The following is a 25,477-nucleotide window of genomic DNA, read 5'->3' as shown; positions in this document are numbered from 1 at the left end:
GTATTCAAGACTGAATTATAAACAATGACACAACTTGTCCCCTCCTCCCCTCCCCTTCCCTTATCAAATAGTTTCTTCTAGTCCACACTGAAAATGGGCAGGTTGAAGATGAGGGGAGGTAGTACTGTGTGTGTCTAAATCAAGGGTGAGGAGAATTCAAGTCAATGCTAACTCATAGAGAGAGTGCTGTTATGCAGAAAAAATACTTGAAACCTTAGCCTAAAACATTCTCTGTGAAACATAAGACATGCAAGTTTATCCTAGGAGTACAGCAAACATGTGGCCCTTTTAAACTTCTTGATAACATGAAGTACAGAGAAAAAAAGGAACATAAAGGACTCTGAAGATGGACTTGGAGCCTTGAGATTGTTCATGCTAGGCTACAATCCTGTGTCTGCATTCGCACTTAGCCAGTTCCGCTTAGTGGAGTGGTTAGAGAAGCAGACGTATAAGGTCCCGAGTTTGTATCTCCTCGCAGGCGAAGCGAAGTACACACTGTGAATTATTCCGTATTAACGAATTCAGCACTGGCTAAAACCGAAACATGAAACTGTATACGGTTATACTGCGACTGCGTCTGGCATGGAATAGTTCATCTTTAGTCTCGCTAGCAATTGCTCAGTTCTTATGATTATTCCTAGAAGTTAGTAGATTCTAGTAAGCCTATTACTGGCTAATAATCAGTTAAAACGGCCAGTGGCAAAAGCAATACAGTTCATAGATGCTATTTGTGGTTGAGGTAAACTTAATAAGAAACTTTAGTCAGTTTAACACAATCCTCAATGGAGTCTAGTGACTGCGGAAACATGTAATGCCGTGACGTAGTGGTTAAAGACAGTGCCTCTCAAGTTCAAATCTACTGAGAGCAACGACATTATTTATTTATTTCTAGTAGATTCCACAATTCTCTCGTCTTTTCACTTGATGAAAAGGTTAGTTATTGACGCCTTTATTGATTGCATTGTGGGATTGTTGAGATTGTGGATTGTTGACGTGCTGTACTCTGCCTGCTGTTACCTACCTGGCTACCTGCCAAACCTTTTTTCTAATTTACTCTATATAAACTAATTGTTCAAAATTATATTATAAGAGTTTTACCAACGCAATATTTGTATCTGTTGACCTCTTACCCAACTTTACTACACCGGGACTCTTTTTGGGGAATGATCGGCAGGCATTTTCTACCGGTGGCCTTGAAAAACTGAAAACTGTAGTCACTGGTGATTCCATTACCCTCAGTATTAGACTAAAGAATCAGCCGGCGATCGTACACTGTTTACCGGGGGGCAGAGCCACCGACCTAGCCGCAAATCTGGGGTTGGTGCTAGCGAAGTCTAAAACTGGCAAGTATAGAGAGTACAGAGATATTCTTATTCACGTTGGCACCAACGACGTTAGGATGAAACAGTCAGAGGTTACGAAGCAGAACATAGCATCAGCTAGAAAGATGTGTCGGCATCGAGTAATTGTCTCTGGCCCCCTCCCAGCTAGGGGTGGTAACGAGCTCTACAGCAGACTTGCGCAACTCAATCGCTGGCTTAAAACGGAGTTCTGCCCGTCGCAGGAGGTAGAGTTATTGGTTTATGTGAAATGTGGCTGAAGCCTAATGAATTCACTGCCTTAAATGAGGCCTCTCCTCCTGGTTATCCTAGTGATCATATCCCTCGTGCATCCCGAAAAGGAGAGGGTGTCGCTAATATTTATGACCGTGAATATAAATTTACTCTCAAACATATCACTGAGTTTCATTCTTTTGAAGTTTTACTAATGAAAGTTAACCAGGCCGATAAATCGTTTTACATAGCTACTATTTATAGGCGCCATACACAATGTTCCTCACTGAGTTTCCAGAATTATTGTCTAACCTTGTAGTCATGTGTCATGGTGCGGTGAGCAGCAGCGCCACCGTGCCATATTATCACAAGTTCCCATATCTCACGAACACATCCCGGACTGTCACATGTTTCCAATCTTCCACACCAGGTCCCAATTTGTATCATTTGTATGTGTATATATGTTTCCCCTCTGCTCCCCACATTGTGGATCATTGTTGCTGTCGCTGTCATTGGTGCTGTTTGTAGGTTAATCGGTGAGTGTTGTTTAATGTACTGTTTGAATGTTTATTGTTAAGACGCATGTTGCGCACTTTTATTTCATTCAGTCATTAGTATTGTTTTCCGTTCGTGTTTGGTTTGTTTGTTGTTTTAATAAAACCAACGAACGTGATATCTGCCTGCGCCTGGTTCCCTCCAACACTACACCATGACGAGTCGTTACAGAATGATCCACCAAACCTGGAACCAACAGGCAGTCCCTCCAGAGAGGGTATATACCTGGAGGGGCGATTGGGGGTCTGACTCCCTCTCCTCGGATGACGACGAAGCGGTCTATGAGAGAGTGGAGGAGGATCCCCTTGGGGAGCAGTGCTGGGGGTTGCCCCAAGATGGGTTCGGGGTGCCGCTGTGGGGCTTGGACCAGTGTGGAGTGGTCAAGCCCCTCACCAAAGAACAAGGGGAGCTGGTGAAGGGTCTCCTGCAGGACATGCAGGAGGCAGGTAGGACAGGACGTAGGCGAGGCCGGAGGAAGAAGAGGGCAAGGTGCCCAACGCCCGGTCCGAGGTCCCCCCAGGAAAATTTTAGGGGGGGGCTGAGAGGGTGCCCGAGGGAAGTCCCGACGGCGCCCCCTCTATGTCCGGTGCCTCCTCGACCCCGTGCAGGCTGGCCTGGCTGTAGGCTGGCAATTAGGCGCACACCGCTTCCTGCTCCGCGGCCTTCCGCCGCCCCTGTCCCTGCGCCACGGCGCCGATTGCCCCCTGTTGCATTGGAGCAGCAGCCAGCGCCTCCTTCCTGCCAGTGGCAGCAGCCAGCGCCTCCTTCCTGCCAGTGGCAGCAGCCAGCGCCTCCTGAGGCCGAGGAGGAGTGGCCTGCACCGCCTGAGGCCGAGGAGGAGTGGCCTGCACCGCCTGAGGCCGAGGAGGAGTGGCCTGCACCGCCTGAGGCCGAGGAGGAGTGGCCTGCACCGCCTGAGGCCGAGGAGGAGTGGCCTGCACCGCCTGAGGCCGAGGAGGAGTGGCCTGCACCGCCTGAGGCCGAGGAGGAGTGGCCTGCACCGCCTGAGGCCGAGGAGGAGTGGCCTGCACCGCCTGAGGCCGAGGAGGAGTGGCCTGCACCGCCTGAGGCCGAGGAGGAGTGGCCTGCACCGCCTGAGCTTGCCGGGGTTTGGCTGCCACCGCCCTCTCCTGTCCCGGCCGCCCCGGCGCCCCTTCCTGTCCCGGCCGCCCCGGCGCCCCTTCCTGTCCCGGCCGCCCCGGCGCCCCTTCCTGTCCCGGCCGCCCCGGCGCCCCTTCCTGTCCCGGCCGCCCCGGCGCCCCTTCCTGTCCCGGCCGCCCCGGCGGCTCTTCCGGCTACCGACCCTCCTTCGGCTCTTCCGGCTACCGACCCTCCTTCGGCTCTTCCGGCTACCGACCCTCCTTCGGCTCTTCCGGCTACCGACCCTCCTTCGGCTCTCCCGGCTACCGACCCTCCGTCGGCTCTCCCGGCCTCTGACCCTCCGCCGGCTACCGACCCTCCGTCGGCTCTCCCGGCCTCTGACCCTCCGCCGGCTACCGACCCTCCGTCGGCTCTCCCGGCCTCTGACCCTCCGCCGGCTACCGACCCTCCGTCGGCTCTCCCGGCCTCTGACCCTCCGCCGGCTACCGACCCTCCGTCGGCTCTCCCGGCTACCGACCCTCCGCCGGCTACCGACCCTCCGTCGGCTCTCCCGGCCTCTGACCCTCCGCCGGCTACCGACCCTCCGTCGGCTCTCCCGGCCTCTGACCCTCCGCCGGCTACCGACCCTCCGTCGGCTCTCCCGGCCTCTGACCCTCCGCCGGCTACCGACCCTCCGTCGGCTCTCCCGGCCTCTGACCCTCCGCCGGCTACCGACCCTCCGTCGGCTCTCCCGGCCTCTGACCCTCCGCCGGCTACTGACCCTCCGTCGGCTCTCCCGGCCTCTGACCCTCCGCCGGCTACCGACCCTCCGTCGGCTCTCCCGGCCTCTGACCCTCCGCCGGCTCCTGATCTTCAGCCGGTTCTGCCTCCCCGGCCTGTCCCGACGGCTCCGCCACCCTGGTTAGTCGCAGCTGTTCTGCCCCCTCGGCGGGTTTGTGCCGATGGGGGTACTGCGCTGCCCCGCCCCCCCTCCCTTGGGCTGGGGTTCGTCTTGGCCCGTCCGGTGGCCGGGCCTTTGGGGGGGGGTACTGTCATGGTGCGGTGAGCAGCAGCGCCACCGTGCCATATTATCACAAGTTCCCATATCTCACGAACACATCCCGGACTGTCACATGTTTCCAATCTTCCACACCAGGTCCCAATTTGTATCATTTGTATGTGTATATATGTTTCCCCTCTGCTCCCCACATTGTGGATCATTGTTGCTGTCGCTGTCATTGGTGCTGTTTGTAGGTTAATCGGTGAGTGTTGTTTAATGTACTGTTTGAATGTTTATTGTTAAGACGCATGTTGCGCACTTTTATTTCATTCAGTCATTAGTATTGTTTTCCGTTCGTGTTTGGTTTGTTTGTTGTTTTAATAAAACCAACGAACGTGATATCTGCCTGCGCCTGGTTCCCTCCAACACTACACCATGACGAGTCGTTACATCATGGCAGATAGTATTGGCATTTTTGGCAATTTCAATATTCATATGGAAAGGTCTTCCAATGAAGATCCTCTTCAAAAAGCCTTTGAAGCCATAATTGACTCAATGGGTTTTATCCAACATGTCTCAGGTCCAACACATTGCCACAATCACACCTTAGATTTAGTCCTGTCACGAGAAATAGATATTGTAGATCTAATAATTTTCCCCCAAATTCCTGGATTATTGGATCACTGTCTTATTACATTTACCGTTAAAAATAGAAATCCACTTGCTCCGCAAACAATGAGTTTCAAAAGCCGTACTATAAATTCTCGGACTACATATAAATTCCTCATTCGCTCATTAACGACAGAGTAAATAAATCTGTAAACGATCAAATCGAGGATCTAAACTCAACACTGCGAAATACATTAGACACAGTGGCACCACTAAAAACTAAAGAAATATGCAACAAGAAACATGCTCCCTGGTACACAGACAATACTAGAGCTCTTAAGCAAGCCTCCAGAAAATTGGAGCGAAAGTGGCGCTACACCAAGTTGGAAGTATTTAGACTAGCCTGGATAGACAGTACACTACAATACCGAAAATCCCTCACGTCTGCTCGATCAGCTTATTTCTCCAACCTGATTGAGGTGAACAAAAACAATCAAAAATGTATCTTTGATACAGTTGCAAAGTAAAAAAAAAAGCAAAGCTTAGCAAGCGAAGTGGGTCTTCACTTTATTTGTAATGAATACATGAACTACTTTGATGAAAAGATCATCACCATTAGAAAACAAATAACTGACTCCTCCTTAAATAGTTATGGTCCTCAAAATCTCAGTTGTCCTAAAAACATCCTGAACCTCCCTGACCAGGTCAATGGGGACACTTTAATTTTTTGATTCCGTATCGTCGACACATTTACTAAATTTGTAATGAGTTCTAAACCCACAAACTCTCAGCTAGACCCAATTCCAACAAAATTACTTAAGGAGCTATTTCCTGTGCTAGGTCAGCCAATGCTGAACATAATAAATTGCTCCCTTTCCTCCGGATGTGTACCAAACTCACCAAAAATTGCGGGAAATAAGCCTCTTCTAAAAAAAAATAATCTGGATCCCTACGTATTAAACAATTATAGGCCAATATCGAACCTCCCGTTCCTCTCAAAAATCTTAGAAAAATGTGTTTCCCAACAACTGAATGCCTTCCTAAAGACAAATAACATTTATGAAATACTCCAGTCCGGTTTCAGATCCCATCATAGTACTGAGATTGCACTCGTGAAGGTAACAAATGACCTTCTAATGGCCTCAGACAAAGGTTCCGCATCCGTCCTGTTGCTTCTTGATCTTAGTGCTGCTTTTGACACTATTGATCACTCCCTTCTCTTAGAGAGACTGGAAACCCGTATTGGGCTACGTGGAAATGTTCTAGCCTGGTTTAAATCTTATTTATCTGAAAGATATCAGTTTGTTAGTGTGGATGGCATATCCTCTGACAAGTCAAAGGTATGCTTTGGTGTTCCTCAAGGGTCGTTTCAGGGCCCATTATTGTTCTCACTATATATGCTCCCTTTGGGCGATGTAATCCGAAATCACAATGTAAACTTTCACTGTTACGCTGATGACACACAGTTATATATTTCAATGAAGCATGGAGAAGCCCCTAAATTAGCTACTTTGGAAGCATGCGTTTCAGATATTAGGAAGTGGATGAAGATAATTTCTTGCTCTTAAACTCAAGGAAAACAGAAATGCTTGTTTTAGGACCCAAGAAACAAATAGCGTTGTTAGCAGATCTCACTGTGAACCTCGACGGCTGCATGGTCGTATCCCAAAAAACTGTAAAAAACCTAGGCGTTACCCTTTCATCTTCGAAACATTGCAAAAATTAGAAACTTTCTATCAAAAACTGATGCAGAAAAACATATCCATGCTTTCGTTACTTCTAGACTAGATTACTGCAATGCTTTTCTCTCTGGTTACCCAGACAAACTAATAAATAAACTTCAATTAGTGCTGCACACGGCTGCTAGAATCCTAACTAGAACAAAGCAATTTGAACACATTACTCCTGTCCTGGCATCCTTACACTGGCTGCCTGTTAGGGTTAGGGCTGATTTTAAGGTTTTACTGTTAACCTATAAATCAATACATGGACTTGCTCCTACTTACCTTGATGAAATGATCCAGCCATACATACCTACACGTAACCTTATATCGAAGATGCAGGCCTTTTAATTGTACCTAGAATTTCTAAACAAACAGCTGGCGGCAGGGCTTTTTCGCATAGAGCTCCACTACTGTGGAATGATCTGCCAATTAAGGTTAGAAATGCAAACTCAGTGCAAGTGTCTACTAAAAACTCATCTCTACCGCACGGTTTATAATTAGGTGTAGCCTGGCCCGGGGGCGTGAAGGTGACCAGTAGGCTTGATACTGTCAACCCTTGCGGTCTTGCCAGGTGGGCTCTCGTCGCCACTGGGATGCCCTCCCTCCAATGCATTTCGGGGGAAGAGTCACTGGCTTGTTGTTGTCTCTCTGTTGCGCGCTTGTGCAATTGGGCTGTACGCTGCTGGCAATACTCGGCCCTCATTCAGGGGGGTTGCGGTTGGTGGGTGTACCTTTGGTTGATGCCTGGCAATGTGGGTGGATTGATTTCCTGCCTATTGGGCCCTGCACTTTCTAGCCATAAGAGAACTGGTCACCCCTCTGAGCCTGGGTCCTCTCTAGGTTTCTTCCTAAAATTCGACCTTCTTAGGGAGTTTTTCCTAGCCACTGAAATCCAACACTACTGTTGTTTGCTCCTTGGGGTTTAAGGTCGGGTGTCTCTGTAAAGCACTTTGTGACAACTGCCGGCTCCTGATCTTCAGCCGGTTCTGCCTCCCCGGCCTGTCCCGACGGCTCCGCCACCCTGGTTAGTCGCAGCTGTTCCGCCCCCTCGGCGGGTTTGTGCCGATGGGGGTACTGCGCTGCCCCGCCCCCCCTCCCTTGGGCTGGGGTTCGTCTTGGCCCGTCCGGTGGCCGGGCCTTTGGGGGGGGGTACTGTCATGGTGCGGTGAGCAGCAGCGCCACCGTGCCATATTATCACAAGTTCCCATATCTCACGAACACATCCCGGACTGTCACATGTTTCCAATCTTCCACACCAGGTCCCAATTTGTATCATTTGTATGTGTATATATGTTTCCCCTCTGCTCCCCACATTGTGGATCATTGTTGCTGTCGCTGTCATTGGTGCTGTTTGTAGGTTAATCGGTGAGTGTTGTTTAATGTACTGTTTGAATGTTTATTGTTAAGACGCATGTTGCGCACTTTTATTTCATTCAGTCATTAGTATTGTTTTCCGTTCGTGTTTGGTTTGTTTGTTGTTTTAATAAAACCAACGAACGTGATATCTGCCTGCGCCTGGTTCCCTCCAACACTACACCATGACGAGTCGTTACATCATGGCAGATAGTATTGGCATTTTTGGCAATTTCAATATTCATATGGAAAGGTCTTCCAATGAAGATCCTCTTCAAAAAGCCTTTGAAGCCATAATTGACTCAATGGGTTTTATCCAACATGTCTCAGGTCCAACACATTGCCACAATCACACCTTAGATTTAGTCCTGTCACGAGAAATAGATATTGTAGATCTAATAATTTTCCCCCAAATTCCTGGATTATTGGATCACTGTCTTATTACATTTACCGTTAAAAATAGAAATCCACTTGCTCCGCAAACAATGAGTTTCAAAAGCCGTACTATAAATTCTCGGACTACATATAAATTCCTCATTCGCTCATTAACGACAGAGTAAATAAATCTGTAAACGATCAAATCGAGGATCTAAACTCAACACTGCGAAATACATTAGACACAGTGGCACCACTAAAAACTAAAGAAATATGCAACAAGAAACATGCTCCCTGGTACACAGACAATACTAGAGCTCTTAAGCAAGCCTCCAGAAAATTGGAGCGAAAGTGGCGCTACACCAAGTTGGAAGTATTTAGACTAGCCTGGATAGACAGTACACTACAATACCGAAAATCCCTCACGTCTGCTCGATCAGCTTATTTCTCCAACCTGATTGAGGTGAACAAAAACAATCAAAAATGTATCTTTGATACAGTTGCAAAGTAAAAAAAAAAGCAAAGCTTAGCAAGCGAAGTGGGTCTTCACTTTATTTGTAATGAATACATGAACTACTTTGATGAAAAGATCATCACCATTAGAAAACAAATAACTGACTCCTCCTTAAATAGTTATGGTCCTCAAAATCTCAGTTGTCCTAAAAACATCCTGAACCTCCCTGACCAGGTCAATGGGGACACTTTAATTTTTTGATTCCGTATCGTCGACACATTTACTAAATTTGTAATGAGTTCTAAACCCACAAACTCTCAGCTAGACCCAATTCCAACAAAATTACTTAAGGAGCTATTTCCTGTGCTAGGTCAGCCAATGCTGAACATAATAAATTGCTCCCTTTCCTCCGGATGTGTACCAAACTCACCAAAAATTGCGGGAAATAAGCCTCTTCTAAAAAAAAATAATCTGGATCCCTACGTATTAAACAATTATAGGCCAATATCGAACCTCCCGTTCCTCTCAAAAATCTTAGAAAAATGTGTTTCCCAACAACTGAATGCCTTCCTAAAGACAAATAACATTTATGAAATACTCCAGTCCGGTTTCAGATCCCATCATAGTACTGAGATTGCACTCGTGAAGGTAACAAATGACCTTCTAATGGCCTCAGACAAAGGTTCCGCATCCGTCCTGTTGCTTCTTGATCTTAGTGCTGCTTTTGACACTATTGATCACTCCCTTCTCTTAGAGAGACTGGAAACCCGTATTGGGCTACGTGGAAATGTTCTAGCCTGGTTTAAATCTTATTTATCTGAAAGATATCAGTTTGTTAGTGTGGATGGCATATCCTCTGACAAGTCAAAGGTATGCTTTGGTGTTCCTCAAGGGTCGTTTCAGGGCCCATTATTGTTCTCACTATATATGCTCCCTTTGGGCGATGTAATCCGAAATCACAATGTAAACTTTCACTGTTACGCTGATGACACACAGTTATATATTTCAATGAAGCATGGAGAAGCCCCTAAATTAGCTACTTTGGAAGCATGCGTTTCAGATATTAGGAAGTGGATGAAGATAATTTCTTGCTCTTAAACTCAAGGAAAACAGAAATGCTTGTTTTAGGACCCAAGAAACAAATAGCGTTGTTAGCAGATCTCACTGTGAACCTCGACGGCTGCATGGTCGTATCCCAAAAAACTGTAAAAAACCTAGGCGTTACCCTTTCATCTTCGAAACATTGCAAAAATTAGAAACTTTCTATCAAAAACTGATGCAGAAAAACATATCCATGCTTTCGTTACTTCTAGACTAGATTACTGCAATGCTTTTCTCTCTGGTTACCCAGACAAACTAATAAATAAACTTCAATTAGTGCTGCACACGGCTGCTAGAATCCTAACTAGAACAAAGCAATTTGAACACATTACTCCTGTCCTGGCATCCTTACACTGGCTGCCTGTTAGGGTTAGGGCTGATTTTAAGGTTTTACTGTTAACCTATAAATCAATACATGGACTTGCTCCTACTTACCTTGATGAAATGATCCAGCCATACATACCTACACGTAACCTTATATCGAAGATGCAGGCCTTTTAATTGTACCTAGAATTTCTAAACAAACAGCTGGCGGCAGGGCTTTTTCGCATAGAGCTCCACTACTGTGGAATGATCTGCCAATTAAGGTTAGAAATGCAAACTCAGTGCAAGTGTCTACTAAAAACTCATCTCTACCGCACGGTTTATAATTAGGTGTAGCCTGGCCCGGGGGCGTGAAGGTGACCAGTAGGCTTGATACTGTCAACCCTTGCGGTCTTGCCAGGTGGGCTCTCGTCGCCACTGGGATGCCCTCCCTCCAATGCATTTCGGGGGAAGAGTCACTGGCTTGTTGTTGTCTCTCTGTTGCGCGCTTGTGCAATTGGGCTGTACGCTGCTGGCAATACTCGGCCCTCATTCAGGGGGGTTGCGGTTGGTGGGTGTACCTTTGGTTGATGCCTGGCAATGTGGGTGGATTGATTTCCTGCCTATTGGGCCCTGCACTTTCTAGCCATAAGAGAACTGGTCACCCCTCTGAGCCTGGGTCCTCTCTAGGTTTCTTCCTAAAATTCGACCTTCTTAGGGAGTTTTTCCTAGCCACTGAAATCCAACACTACTGTTGTTTGCTCCTTGGGGTTTAAGGTCGGGTGTCTCTGTAAAGCACTTTGTGACAACTGTTGTTGTAAAAAGGGCTTTATAAATACATTTGATTGATTGATAGTTATTGTATAAATGTCATTCACAAATGAAAGAAAAAATATGTTGTTTTGCCATGAAATAAAGAAATAAGTTCTTATGCCATGAAATGAAATAGCTTTGGCAGATTCTCTAGCAATTGCTCAATTCTTATGACTAGTCCATTAAGTTAGTAGATACCAGTAAAGCTTATTATTGGCTAATACGCTGTTAAAACAGCAAGTGGCAAACAGCATACATAGACGCTGTTTGTGGTGGAGATAAACATAGTAAGAAACGTTAGTCAGTTTAACTTTCCCACCGCAGCTTCTTTATAATCTTCCAAGTGTTTGACTAAAGGGGAAGATTTTATAGAGACAGGAAAAGTGCTATTTTGGGAGGTTATTTCGGGGTACTTGCTTTTACCAAAGGAATCGGAGGACTTTTAAAGCAATTGGTAACGAGTAGCAATCAGGGGTGACTGGTTTGATGACTGATAAGAAGACCCAAACATGAAAAGTAGAAAAAAGTGGTAATAGCTTTTAGCCCCTCCGATCTGCCCTACATTGTGTGGCCAGACATTAAAATGAAGACCTATAGCCATTCGTGAATGACACAGCTTTAAACAAAGAACATAGGAATTTGTGGTTTTATTTGAGTTTAATGACGCAGGGCAAACTATGCTCCATGTTATACTTGCTCAGCTATCTTTGACTCGACGGTTAACGTCCCAGTGTAGCTAAGCTGGTAAAGAGTTGTGATAGCAACCCTAGGTTTGTGGGTTCCGTTCCCAGGAGGGGACAGTATCAACACGTATGCATGTCCTCACTACTATAAGTGGCTCGGGGTACGAACCTCTGCTACATGCCTTAAATAGAAATGCAAACATACTGGGTCTGTAGATACAGGTGGGTTAGCGCTGGACTACAAAAGGCAAATTAGATATTCAGTGTGTCTCTTGCTCACAACAGGGGTAGTCTCACCGTGGTAGAGAGGTGCTGAGCTGAAGACGGGGCAGTGATGGGATGACCTCCACCAAACAACCACTAGTCCTCACACTGGTCAGACTGTCCAGGAGACAGTCACTGGTTACACCGAACACTGACGTGTGGTAGCCTACAGAGAACACAGGAGAAAGAGAGGAACGGATAGAGACAGAGGGAGAACATGGGGGGTAGAGGGAGAACATGGGGGGGGTAGAGGGACAAAGAGATGTAGAGAAGTCAGTGCCCTCCAAAACCGACAGTCAAATAACTGTCCCCATCTACATAAGGTGACTTTGGAAACTATGGGTTATGGGAAAAGGATCTATACAATATGGATGCATTTTATTGTAGCATATAAACGTGTGTGGAATGGGAATGGGAAAACAATGGAAGGAGAGCTGCATGTCTTGGTTTGGTTTAGTCCAGAGCTGGACTCCCGCTGTGGCATAACGAAGGTTTACAAGACAGCTGGTCTCATCCACCCTCCTCTATTTCCTACACGCAAACACATGCAAAACTCAACCCCATTGCAAAATCATGCCATTTCAGTTAACCATGGCAACAACATTACGGGCAATTACCGTGCTGTACGATGATGACTAAATGCAGATTACAGTAATTAATGATGTTTTAAAATCCAAACAGTGAGTCAGTACACGTTATAAAGACTCGGCTGGGAGTGCCATCACAGCAGAAGCACCTGGCTGTCTGAAGCTCCCCCGCTCCCCCACCCCCCCCCACCCCCACTCAAAACGTTCCTTTTCAACTTTTTTGGAAAGGAAAGAAAAAGGTGCTGTGATCTATACATTTTTCCCAGAACTGTAAATAAATAAGTCTTCCACTTTGACATTGTGGACAGGCGAAATAAATTATTAGTGGTGTAAGTGCCAAGTGTGGTGATCATTTAAAAAAATCTGAACAAAAGCAATGATATCATTATAAAGAATAAGGGTTGATAGTAAAGCAGTCAGCAGATTAAGTTAATGAGTCAAAAATGAGTCCCCTTAATGGCATCAGCGTCAAAAACAGTCCTAACAGTCAACACAGATCTTGATGATGTTGCACAAACAGGTTGCTTTCTGGTTTTTCCTCCCAAGAAGATGTATGGCAGGGAGCTGGTGCACCTTTTGGCTTCAGTACCAGCTCAGGTGGAATCACTGCCGCTGCCTTGGCCCTTGTGTCTTTCATAGCCAGTATTCCAGACTAATGAAGAAGTCATTCAAGAACAGATGTTTATTGATATTAGCTCAAGACAAGCATGTTGTAGAACACTGCGACAAGCCATCGAGTTCCTCACTTCACAGAGTACAGCTAAAAACCAACACGTAATACAGAACATCATGAATGGCATGATTATCTATACACAGTACGGCAATATATCATGTGATATTTTGTTTGCTCAGCTGTAGTGCGCAATTGCCTCCGGTTGTTCTGGTTTGAGTCAACACTGATGGCAAAACTCAGGTCCATCGTGCTCATGTCACAACATTTTTCATTTGCCATTAGTTGGTAAAGGGTGTTGTCTTGCGATTCTTTAGGACTGTCAGGGAGTACAGCTGCAGTGCAGGTGCTTTATGTCGCGCAATAGAATGGAAGGTCTTAATCTTAATTTGCAATCAGTGATTACATAATTATCGTTTGCTTCCCATCAACTCAATTTACAACCCCCCCACCCCACAACCACTAACAGATTAAATGTATTTAATCTTTTATTATGTGTGAAATTAGTTTCGGGACAGTTTACTTTTAGTTTCAAGGCAATTATCAGAGTAATTATCAACTACGCTCAGCAGTTTCAATTGTCGATGAACAGGCTTTTATATCAGATTAATAGACTCATTATTTGGTGGATTTGAAGGTCTTAACATTGGAATACAAAAACCAATTACTACAAATAGCATTACATATATTATCATAATATCATTTATTCGTTTATGCCATAGTATGTTATGTAACTTAAAATTACGTCTGTAACCTTGGTTCCCTGAAGGAAGGTATCAAAGATTTTGGGGACTGCACTCATAGCACATGAACAACCTGAACTAAATTTTAAGCCCCTTGTTGTTGGTCATTAACAGTAAACACTGGCACAACAGAGTTACCAGTCCCCTGAGATAAGAGTCTGTCGTTATGAGTGTCCGCGATCCGACTCTGTAATGGTTGAGGGTCCCTCCTTGGGGACAGGGGGGAAAACCCATCACTATTCCATTGGTCGCAGAGCCTGCATCCTGAAGAAACAATGTTCCATTTCAAGTTGTTTGTCACAAGTCAATACATACATTCAAAATGTTCATTCGTTTTGGGGGGACAACAACATCTATTTGGCAAAGCTACTTGGTGGTGCCACCACTTTGAGCATGTGTGAAGAGAGGCAAAGAAGGCAGAGGGCCACTTCTGATAGGGGCTTTGATAGATAAAAAGCTTCCCTGTAGCCTCTTGAGGCTGAGAATCAACACTGTGTGGTAAAAAGAGAGGGTCTTCTGGTTTGCCCTTGACGCAAGGATTCTGCAAGAGGCATTTGAACTAGTCTTACCTCCTCCATACCATCCAGATGTAAGGAACATGCATCCCATTAATTAAAGAGAGTAATACGTAGCTCTCAGCATGTCCATGAACTCAATAAATATTGGACCATTGAGTAGCCTGCTGAAACTGGCTTCCTTACTTAGGAGATTGTAGTGCAACCTGGAGATGCTCTACCAATCTGCAGCATGACCCAACAAACAAAAATCATCTGGCTACACTGGAGATTCTTTGCTTTCATTAATGCCACGCATGAATGCACTGACTCAGACAAAGACACAGGGAAACAATAATTCATGTCAGCTTTTAACTTCCACAAGAACAAAACCTGTCTCTTGAGTGTAACTGAGGACAGCTGGGAATAGAAAATATGCTAACCAAAACGGACAAGGGCAGGCATAGCATGATTCAAGCCGAAACGCACCAAGTGAATCTCGTGACAAATCTGACAGAAGCAACTGTGGAAGAATCATGACAAAACAGAATGGAAATAGAAGCCCTTGTCATCTTGTTCTTGGTGGAGCATTTACTCATTGCCAGGACTCAACTGACAACAAGTAACAGCAACTACACCCAGCAGGGATACACCAAAAAAGGACAGTTTATAATACACAAACCCACCCAGATGGACGGTTAAGAAGAATAAAAAAAAGAAGAATTAAGAAATGATCAGAGTCAAAAGCAGTAATGGCATCAAATGATGGAACTGTAGAGGTAATGGCAGTAAAACATAGTAAATTATATTGCAAATAGCAAGTTTAGAAACAAAGGATAATCATAATGGGATAGAGAGATGCGGCAGCAATTTACATTACTGGACATGTCAACGGATATCCCAATACATTATAATCTGAACAAAAGATAGATAACAATATATTCTTAATCTCATAACAACAAAACTGGCAGGCTGCATGGAAGACAAGAAAAAGGATGCAAGCACAACCAGCTTGGTAGGCTGAAAGACAGTTTAGCAGTATAGTGTGAGGTCCCCTGCTATGGGGTCACCTGAGAAATGGGGCCACCTGAGAGAATGTGTAATATCAAAAACATGAATATCTTGTTTCTTTTCAAATGGGTATAGAACATATTTTAGGAAATGTATTATTGTTGCACTGCAATCTAATGTATATTTTTGATGGGATTAATATAAACACAAAAAGTACATTATGCCTTTGTTATACCTGTAAATGACATGAAACAAAACAGTACTAAAAGTTGCAATATTGGTTGTATAATCTTGATCTGCAAATGGATATTTTTTTAAACCAGTACGCATTAATACAAAGCAAATAAAAATGCCAAATCATTCCAATCCAGACACACAGTCAGTGAAATGCATGGCCAAATTAAAAAATAAACAAATATCAGTGGCAAAAGCTGTAATAACACCCGTTCTGTTTTTGATATTATGATTCTGAAAATGACAGTTTGTTATATAAAATAATTACTGTATTTTTTCACATATTGCATGAGAGTTTCGGGATATTTTGTGAGAAATCTTTCTTGTCATCTCATTATCTATTACACTGTCTGTTGTCAACAAGGGCGTAGATCTCAGTTTCATATCGAGGGGGACATTTCATAATTTTCACAAAGTGATCTTATTATTGGAAAGGACCAACTGACCTGCAACTAATATTGGAGGGGTAAATCCCCTCCGGCATCTATGTCCTTGTTTGTCACATATCAAAATGTTTCTAAATGTCAGTGAAGAAATAACTTTAACATGAATGACTAATAACTATTAAATGAATAAGTATTACAGAGAAGCTGTCAAAGTTTGTGTAAGGAATGTGCAACAAATTGCAAGGATGAAATGGAGCTGGACTCACCGTTGACCGTGATGTTCCCTGCCGTGCGTGGCACACCCACTAGGGTGACGGGGTACAGGCCCGACTCCGCAGGGAGAGACAGGGCGGCAGGTAGGGACTCAAACTCCACGCCTGATGTCAGCAAACCCTGAACAGGTGAGTTGGGCAAGGGACAACACATTGGAAAAGGCCATTTAAAAAGGCTTTTCACTGTTAGTCAACACCTGTTGTGACCAACAGATGAGTCTGGGCATATGACATTGTACTGTAACAAAATAGAGCCTGTACTTAAAAAGGGCATGAATGTCAAAAGATTTAGGGATACGAAACTAAATGAGATGCATTGTAACTGGTCATTAAAATGAATGTTATCACTGGAGCTTCATTCAGATGACTTGATGGAACATTATCAAAGGGTGTAAAATCAAATGTGGACCACATAATTGCAAACACAAACCGAAACTTTGAACAGCAGCTTCAATGGGAACAGCAGGAAATCCAACTCACACAGAACTGAAATTATAATACTGTAGAGAGCAGACACTTGTCAAAGTCACACAGTGTGACTTCATTGATTTTAACCAAATCAAGTGTATCTAATTAATCCAATTTCACTGTTCCAATGTGACACAATGGGATTGAAGTCACATAATGAGCCATGCATTTCTCATATCTCTCCCACTTGAGAGGTCTACAGTTGACAGCGGGTGAATCAAACTCATTTTTCCTCAACTCCCGGCTTCACCTCTTCACCTCCACAATGCCAAAAAGGAAGCGAAGAAGCAGAGTTAAAGGTACACGGCCTTCTCATCAAATTGTCAAAGTTTTGAGGGGGCGGGGAGAGGACGGGCAACGGGGACAAGAGGAAATGAGTTCAGACCCTTCACAAATCTCTGGTCGTGTGCCCTACTGTCACCTGCAAGGTTCCTAGCCGCACAGCAGACCCTGACCCCGCACCACAGTGCCCTGGGTGAGCCATGGTAGTTCCCTGCCTTCCCTGTAATCCATCACCGTAATCTGGTCGTAAAGAAACGGAGTGGAAACCACTGGGAAGTATTTAAAACCCTGGGCCCCAGTGCCATGGTGGGAGGGAGGAAGGCAAGTTGGGTGGGAGTAGTTCCCAGGGCTCCCGGTAATTCATCATCCTAATCTAGCTCTGATGTTGTTGAGATGAGATCAGCCCCAGCAGGCACCGCCATCTCCCAAGGAGACAATTGCACTTCTTCCCACTGAGAGAGAAGAGGATACTCTACACACACACACACACACACACACACACACAGAAAGGAGACAGTATCACGGGAATGTCACAGCTATGCCAGGAGGAGGAGGAAGAGGAGGAAGAAGATAGTTGGAAAGTTGTGGGGTTGTCAACACGATTATCTAAGAGGAGCATATGCTGGTGTAACATCTTAATCTGTTATAGTAGCGTTTATAAATTCAGCTAAGGCATATACTAGTAAAAATTATCTGTTATTGTAGCCTGGATTAGGAGTGTCAGAGGAATACTTTAAAATCACTAACTGCTATAATGTACTCCTCTTTTTTTTAGGCTATTTACAAGCTGGCATACTACCAAGAACACAAAGAAAGGAAAAACATCTAGAAGTGGAATATGCTATCTACTGTAATGTTATTTCAAGGTTGTCGATGCAGACAACTGGGTGACCGAGCGTAGGCCATTTGAAATGCACATGCTGTCCTATGTAAAAACCAAGCACCTTGGCCGCTTCTCAGTTGGAAATATTTACAAAAAAACGGTGGTCACATTCACATCAACTCCCGGGTCACCAGACTGCCGATGACGTCACAGACCAGACCATCAGTACCTTCTATCAAAGTGCAGACGCTACCTCACTGGAGTGCTTGGAAATGGGGCGGGGGGGGTGTCTCTAAAGTCATAGAGACCCACTGTGGCAGTGTGATAAATGATTTATAAAGCCATACCTCTCGCTCCTTGCTATCAAGAGAATATAAATAGCATCCCTTTACTGGATAACAAATATTAAAGTCAACCTATTGGAAATAACTCATTTGCAAACATTCATGAAAAGGTTAATTAGCCCGACCTACTATTGCTGACGCAGTGTGTATGTTTGTGTGGGTGTGTAGTTAGTCAGCCTGAGAGCATTGTTAGGACTGCAGGGTTCAGAAACCTGATCGTTATGCCATTATCACAGAATCATGGTATTCATTTAGGTAAAATCACATTACAATACAGTGATTAATACTGGAACGCGATGACCTCACCAAGATGCTGATTTATCAATTACAGAGAGAAAAACCATAGTGTACGCAGAATTCACAGGCAGACATATTCAAGAGAGCACTGATAGTTAGTTCTCCACAGCAATTGGCAGGAAGCTTTCTGATAACCATAAACCATTTAAGGCTTTTATAAACAGCCGTTCACCAGTTATTAATCGTCACATATTTGAAAATGTAATTAAGCCAATGATTTGAAAAATGTACATGCCTACATATTTCCTGAAATATCCTGTTTTGTGCATTTATTTTCATACCAGGTAGCTGTAAAATGTCGGCCAATTTAATGGATGTAATATTGTAGCCTGAATTTTTTTCAGTATTTATAGAACTCACGTTAGTGGCTGCCAAAGACATTACAAAAGGGTAGTGACGTTCTAGAAATGAGTGAGTAACGACCAATTAAAAGTTAACACATTTTATGAATGCCATATGAATGGTTTATTACAGTGCCTTAAAACAAAAGTCTTCCCACGCTCAGGACTGGTAACTCTGTTGCGAACATATAGACAGAGTTAACATAAGCTAGGATGAGCAATGGATGGACGATTAATTCCAGTTTCACATTTTGCATGCTAAATGACCGACACATCCATCTTAACTCCATCCTTGAACACTTCTTTTAAAAATTATTATACAGTGGGGAGAACAAGTATTTGATACACTGCTGAATTTGCATGTTTTCCTACTTACAAAACTTGTAGAGGTCGTCAATTTTTATCATAGGTACACTTCACCTATGAGAGATGGAATCTAAAACAAAAATTCAGAAAATCCCATTGTATGATTTTTTAATAATTAATTTGCATTTTATTGCATGACATAAGTATTTGACCACCTACCAACCAGTAAGAATTCCGGCTCTCACAGACCTGTTAGTTTTTCTTTAAGATGCCCTCCTGTTCTCCACTCATTACCTGTATTAACTGCACCTGTTTGAACTCGTTACCTGTATAAAAGACACCTGTCCACACAATCAAACAGACTCCAGCCTCTCCACAATGGCCTAGACCAGAGAGCTGAGTAAGGACATTAGGGATAAAATTGTAGACCTGCACAAGGCTGGGATGGGATACAGGACAATAGGCAAGCAACTTGGTAAGAAAGCAACAACTGTTGGCGCAATTATTAGAAAATGGAAGAAGTTCAAGATGACGGTCAATCTCCCTCGGGCTGGGCATGCAAGATCTCACCTCATGGGGCATTAATGATCATGAGGAAGGTGAGGGATCAGCCCAGAACTACACGGCAGGACCTGGTGAATGACCTGAAGAGAGCTGGGACCACAGTCTCAAAGAAAACCATTAGAAACACACTACGCCGTCATGGATTAAAATCCTGCAGCACATGCAAGGTCCCCCTGCTCAGGCCAGCGCATGTCCAGGCCCGTCTGAAGTTTGCCAATGACCATCTGGATGATTCAGAGGAGGAATGGGAGAAGGTCATGTGGTCTGCTATATTTTTGTCTCAACTCCACTCGCTGTTTGGAGGAAGAAGAAGGATGAGTACAACCCCAAGAACACCATCCCAACCGTGAAGCATGGAGGTGGAAACATCATTCTTGGGGATGCTTTTCTGCAAAGGGGACAGGACGACTGCACTGTATTGAGGGGAAAATGGATGGGGCCATGTATCGCGAGATCTCGGCCAACAACCTCCTTCCCTCAGTAAGAGCATTGAAGATGGGTCGTGGCTGGGTCATCCAGCATGACAATGACCCGAAACACAAAGCCGGGGCAACTAAGGAGCATCTCAAGGTCCTGGAGTGGCCTAGCCAGTCTCCAGGCCTGAACCCATAGGAAAATCTTTGGAGGGAGCTGAAAGTCTGTATTGCCCAGCGACAGCCCTGAAACCTGAAGGATCTGGAGAAGGTCTGTATGGAGGAGTGGGCCAAAATCCCTGCTGCAGTGTGTGCAAACCTGGTCAAGGACTACAGGAAATGTATGATCTCTGTAATTGCAAAAAAAGGTTTCTGTACCAAATATTAAGTTCTGCTTTTCTGATGTATCAAATACTTATGTCATGCAATAAAATGCTAATTAATTACTTAAAAATCATACAATGTTATTTTCTGGATTTTTGTTTTAGATTCCGTCATTCACAATTGAATAGTACCTATGATACAAATTACAGACTTCTACATGCTTTGTAAGTGGGAAACCCTGCAAAATCGGCAGTGTATCAAATACTTGTTCTCCCCACTGCAGCACTTCAAAAGTCTGAAAAATTAATGTATCCTTCATACCAATCGAGATAACTTTAAGCAATACTCGATCAAAAACAAGATGTGTTTTTGTTAATAAACAACTTAATTTCTCCCTCATGGAAATAACCCCCCCCACATGGATATCCACAAGGTGAGACGCATTTCATTATTAGGCAGGGTGGGCGGGTGAGGGGTAAAAACCTCATGGCACTGGCAGCCTCTGTATCAATGAGCGGGGGGGCAGTAAGTGCAGTGTTTGAATGGTAAATTCAATGCAGGACAAAGCAGAGCTGGGCATTTCTGCAGGAGGCATGTGGTTACTCAGAAGAACGGATAGAGCTGCCCAGCAGCCAGGTCACCTTGATAGTAGGTGTGTGTTTGCCTCTTTTTCTCTGTGTGTGTGTGTGTAAGAGATTGAGAGAGAGACAAAGAGGCCAAAAGAAAGAGAGTGCTTGTGTGTCTGTTGGTGTGGTCAGGTCACCTTGGTAAACGGCAGGGGGGACTGGGAGGCAAAGTGCTGTGTGTGTGTGTGTGTGTGTGTGTGTGTGTGTGTGTGTGTGTGTGTGTGTGTGTGTGTGTGTGTGTGTGTGAGAGACGCATTTGTGTCTAAGTCACAGAGAGAGAAAGGGAGAATGGGTAGTTGTACACAACACAAGCAGAAGTTAGTTTTAATGCGGTGGATGGCTACATCCCAGCTACCCTCCTCCATCTCTCCCTGGTGCCTGCACAGGGTCAGCAGCATTCAGCAGCCTGCCCGCCTCAGTTATCAGAAACGTTGGCATTTCTTTCAAAGACAGAGTTTGTCTGAGCCTGCCACCGTGGCACATGAACGATGGTGTTTGCACTTCCGGGACAACTGCATTGGTTCTACCGTGCCAGGATTGTACAGACAAGAGCAGCCTGGGTGCTAAACAGAAAACGTAGTATGTAAGCCGTGTTCAGGGTCAGCCCGTGACCAACACCATAGTGTGTATTTACGCCGGGTCGACCTGGACACCATCTGAGATGTTCCAGCACAGGCCACCTGAGGCTGCCAGCTGCCATGAAAGGAAAAAACAGGAGGGGGAATTTGTCCTCATCTGTGATTTCATCTCTCCATCCTCAGGTGGCTTACGATGTGTGTCTCTTCGCTGGCTAAGTGACCGTTTCAGACACCCCCCTGACAGCATAGGGGAGAATCGCTAATGATCAGTTTGACCTTGCAATATTCTGTCACGTCAAAAATCTAATTTTAGAAAATACAGACACACAAGCATGAACAAAAACACGTGTGGTTGCTGTTGGAACAGTAAACCCACCCGTTTTCTCCTTTCTGTTACAGTGTACAGTCAGCAAACCCACAGCCTTCCACGGCCATTTGAGCTCTAGTGTCCAATTACGGGTTTCAGCGAATTATTGTTTTGCATCTAAATGAGGGGTGGGCAGAATATGGCCCGCTAGAGATGCTGTATTAAAACAAAACACCACAGGCCACAAAAAATTCTAAAACTAAATAGAAATTACAGGGCCTTCGGAAAATATTCAGACCCATTGAATTTCTCCACATTTAGTGGTGTTATAAATGTACAATTATAAATTGTTGATTGTTCAAATATAAAAAAAATTGCAAGTATTTCTTTATTCAGACCCTTTATTGAGACGATTTATTCAGACCCTTCATTCAGTATTTTGTAAAAGCGCTTTAGGCAACAATCACAGCATTGACTCTTTTTGGGTATGGCTCTACTAGCTTCCCACACCTGGATTTGGGCGGTTTCTCCCATTCTTCCAAGCTCTGTCAGACAGGATGGGGACCGTCAGTGAACTATGATCTGCAGGTCTCCCCACAGATGTTTAACGGGTTTCAAGTCAGGGCTTTGGCTGGGCCACTTATCCACTGAAGGGGTGTGAATACTTTCTGAAGGTACTCTATGCATACATTACAATGGATCTATACACATTCAAGTAACAGCTCTTTTTATGGGCCTCCGCTGAACAGCTTAGAGTTAGGGCCGAAAATATTTGGACGCTGACAATTTTCATAACCATGGCTCTACACGGAACCACAATGGATTTGAAATGAAACAACTGAGATGCAATTAAAGTGCAGACTTCCAGCTTTAATTGAAGGGGTTGAACAAAAATATAGTATTAAACTTTTAGGAATTGCAACCATGTTCATACACAGTCCCCTTATTTCACGGGCTCAAAAGTAATTAGACGAATTAACACAATCATAAAACATACATTTTTAATACTTTGTCGAGAATCCTTTGCAGGCAATGACTGCTTGAAGTCTGGAACTCACCAAATGCTGGGTTTCCTTCTTTGTGATGCTTTCACAGGCCTTTACTGCAACTGTCTTCAGTTGTTTGTTCGTGGATCTTTCTGCCTTAAGTTTTGTCTCCAGCAAGTGAAATGCATGCTTGATCAGGTTGAGATCAGGTGATTGACTTGGCCATTGCAGAACATTCCACTTCTTAACATTAAAGAAACCCAGGGTTGCTTTTGCAGCATGTTTTGTGTCATGTGTAAAGTGAAGCACCATCCAATCACCTTCGCTGAATTTGGCTGAATCTGAGCAAACAATATATCCTTATACACTTCAGAATTCCTCCAGCTGCTTCTGTCTTCTGTCCCATCATCAGTAAACACTAGTGACCCAGTTACATTTGAAGCCATGCATGGCCATGCCATCACACTGCCTCCACCGTGTTTTACAGATGATGTGGTATGCTTCGGATTATGAGCTGTTCCAAGCCTTCTCCATACTTTTTTCTTCCCATCATTCTGGTACAGGTTGATATTAGTTTCATCTGTCCAAAGAATTCCGTTCCAAAATTGGGCTGGCTTTTTTAGATGTTTTTTGGCATAGTCTAATATAGCCTTTCTATTCTTGAGGCTTATGAATGGTTTGCCCCTTGTGGTGAACCCTCTGTATTTGCTCTCATTAAGTCTTCTCTTTATGGTAGACTTGGATAATGATATGCCTACCTCCTGGAGAGTGTTCTTCACTTGGCTGGATGTTGTGAAGTTTTTTTTTCTTTACCAGTTGTCTTCCTTTTTGTGTTGCAGAGCTCACCAGTGCATACTTTTTCTCAGATTGCACCAAACTGTTGATTTGGCAACTCAAAATGTTCCTGCTATCTCTCTGAAGGATTGTTATTTTGCAGCATAAGGATGGCCTGTTACATTTGCATTGAGAGCTCCTTTGACCATATGTTGTGGGTTCACAGCAACAGCTTCCAAATGTGAATGCCACACCTGGAATCAACTCCAGACCTTTAACCTGCTTAATTGATGAAAAAAGATAACGAAGGAATAGCCCACACCTGTCCATGAAAGAGCTTTTGAGTCAAATGTCCCATTGCTTGTGGTCCCTTGAAAAAGAGGGGGCTACATACTAGAGAGCTGTATTTCCTAAATACTTCCTAAATTAAAGCTGAGAGACTGCACCTCATGCCCACATTCATTAAGTAACTTAACATGAATATATTTAGGTAAACAGACAAAATAACAAAACTTGTCAGTGTCCAATTATTTCCTGACTTAGGTGTATGTGCATGACAGAGAAGGAAACCAAGAGAGAAAAATACAAAATAATAGAGTGAAAGATTTCAATAGAGGGTGAGGGTGGAACACCAATAAGGTGTTTTAATACGATTTCTCGGTGGCAATGTGAGAACTTAAAATGGCGGTGGTAATTAAGCAGCCGCTTGAATTGGCCTCAGCTTCTGACGGTGACGGGATTTTCAAGAGTGGACTAATATGGAGAGGAGAGAATTCGTTTTTCCTCTCAGTTACCTTAATAGAGAAGTTCTAGACTGTACACCGGCATTGTCAGGCTATGTTGGGTGAAAACCATCATAAGTAATAGCCCCACATCAGTTTGGGTCTTCCTACATTGTTTCAGTATGCATAGTGTAATGACTAGTAATTATCACAGTGGTTTGGCTTGTAATGTGCAAATGATGAAGGGACGTTCACAATCTACTTACCATGTTCTCCACACGCAGTTCAAAGGGCATGGGGTTATAGACCATCAACTGGACCTCACACACATCTCCCTGAACCCACTGAAAATCTAAGGAAACAAAACACAAACAGTCTGATAAGGTGAACACCATGGGTAAAAAAAGCACGCTGAACACCCTCATGTCGGCATTAGGTCTGAACAGGATGTATATCACTATAAATGTAAGCACAGACAGAAAAGCATTTAACAAGCAAAAATGGACATCAAACAAGCCATACGTTTCTTTTTCTTTTTTTTTTTATATATAGATTTGTTTGCTCTCTGCAAAATGTACATGTCCTTTCTGTGAACATACTCCATTAGCCTGTGCATAACAGGTGACTTGAGGCAACTAAAAACCAATTACTGTAAAGTATTGCCAGGCCACGCTGACTGAGGAAGATGTAAACGGGTGGTTTCTGGGTTCAGTTGACAGAACAAGAGGCAACCAGTTGAACTGTGATCACAACCAGATTACATTTACTATGTAAACACTGATTGATGACTAAGAAAAGCATGTGATATGCAAATCCTTAATTAATTAAAATAAATCCATTATGAACCCTTTTACTTTCTCAGCAGTTATCATCATGACCTCCTATGGTGCACACTATGACAGTACATTGTGATAGAAGGTACCATGGAAATGTAATGAAATAGAAAACATTTCAGGGTTCGCAGAGGTCCAACTTTGGTCCACATTGTAATCTGGCCATGGAGGAGACTATTATACGACAATGATTCTAGGAAGGAGACCAAAAATGAAATAGGTGGG

At 44.1% G+C, this 25,477-nt stretch overlaps 1 protein-coding gene across 1 annotated transcript in view; it reads right to left on the bottom strand.

The window, feature by feature from the left end:
• The window catches only part of trappc9 (trafficking protein particle complex 9), a 221,208-nt gene that overhangs the window by 150,239 nt on the left and 45,492 nt on the right, over positions 1–25,477 (bottom strand). The window contains 3 exon segments of the mRNA XM_034294766.1: positions 11,901–12,033; positions 16,259–16,385; positions 24,686–24,771. Coding sequence (XP_034150657.1) covers positions 11,901–12,033; positions 16,259–16,385; positions 24,686–24,771 — 346 coding nt within the window.

Source organism: Esox lucius, chromosome 10 (genome assembly GCF_011004845.1).
Source record: "Esox lucius isolate fEsoLuc1 chromosome 10, fEsoLuc1.pri, whole genome shotgun sequence".
NCBI classification, from domain to species: domain Eukaryota; kingdom Metazoa; phylum Chordata; class Actinopteri; order Esociformes; family Esocidae; genus Esox; species Esox lucius.
Note: the sequence above shows the minus strand (reverse complement) of the source record. Positions and strands in the feature narration are given on the sequence as shown.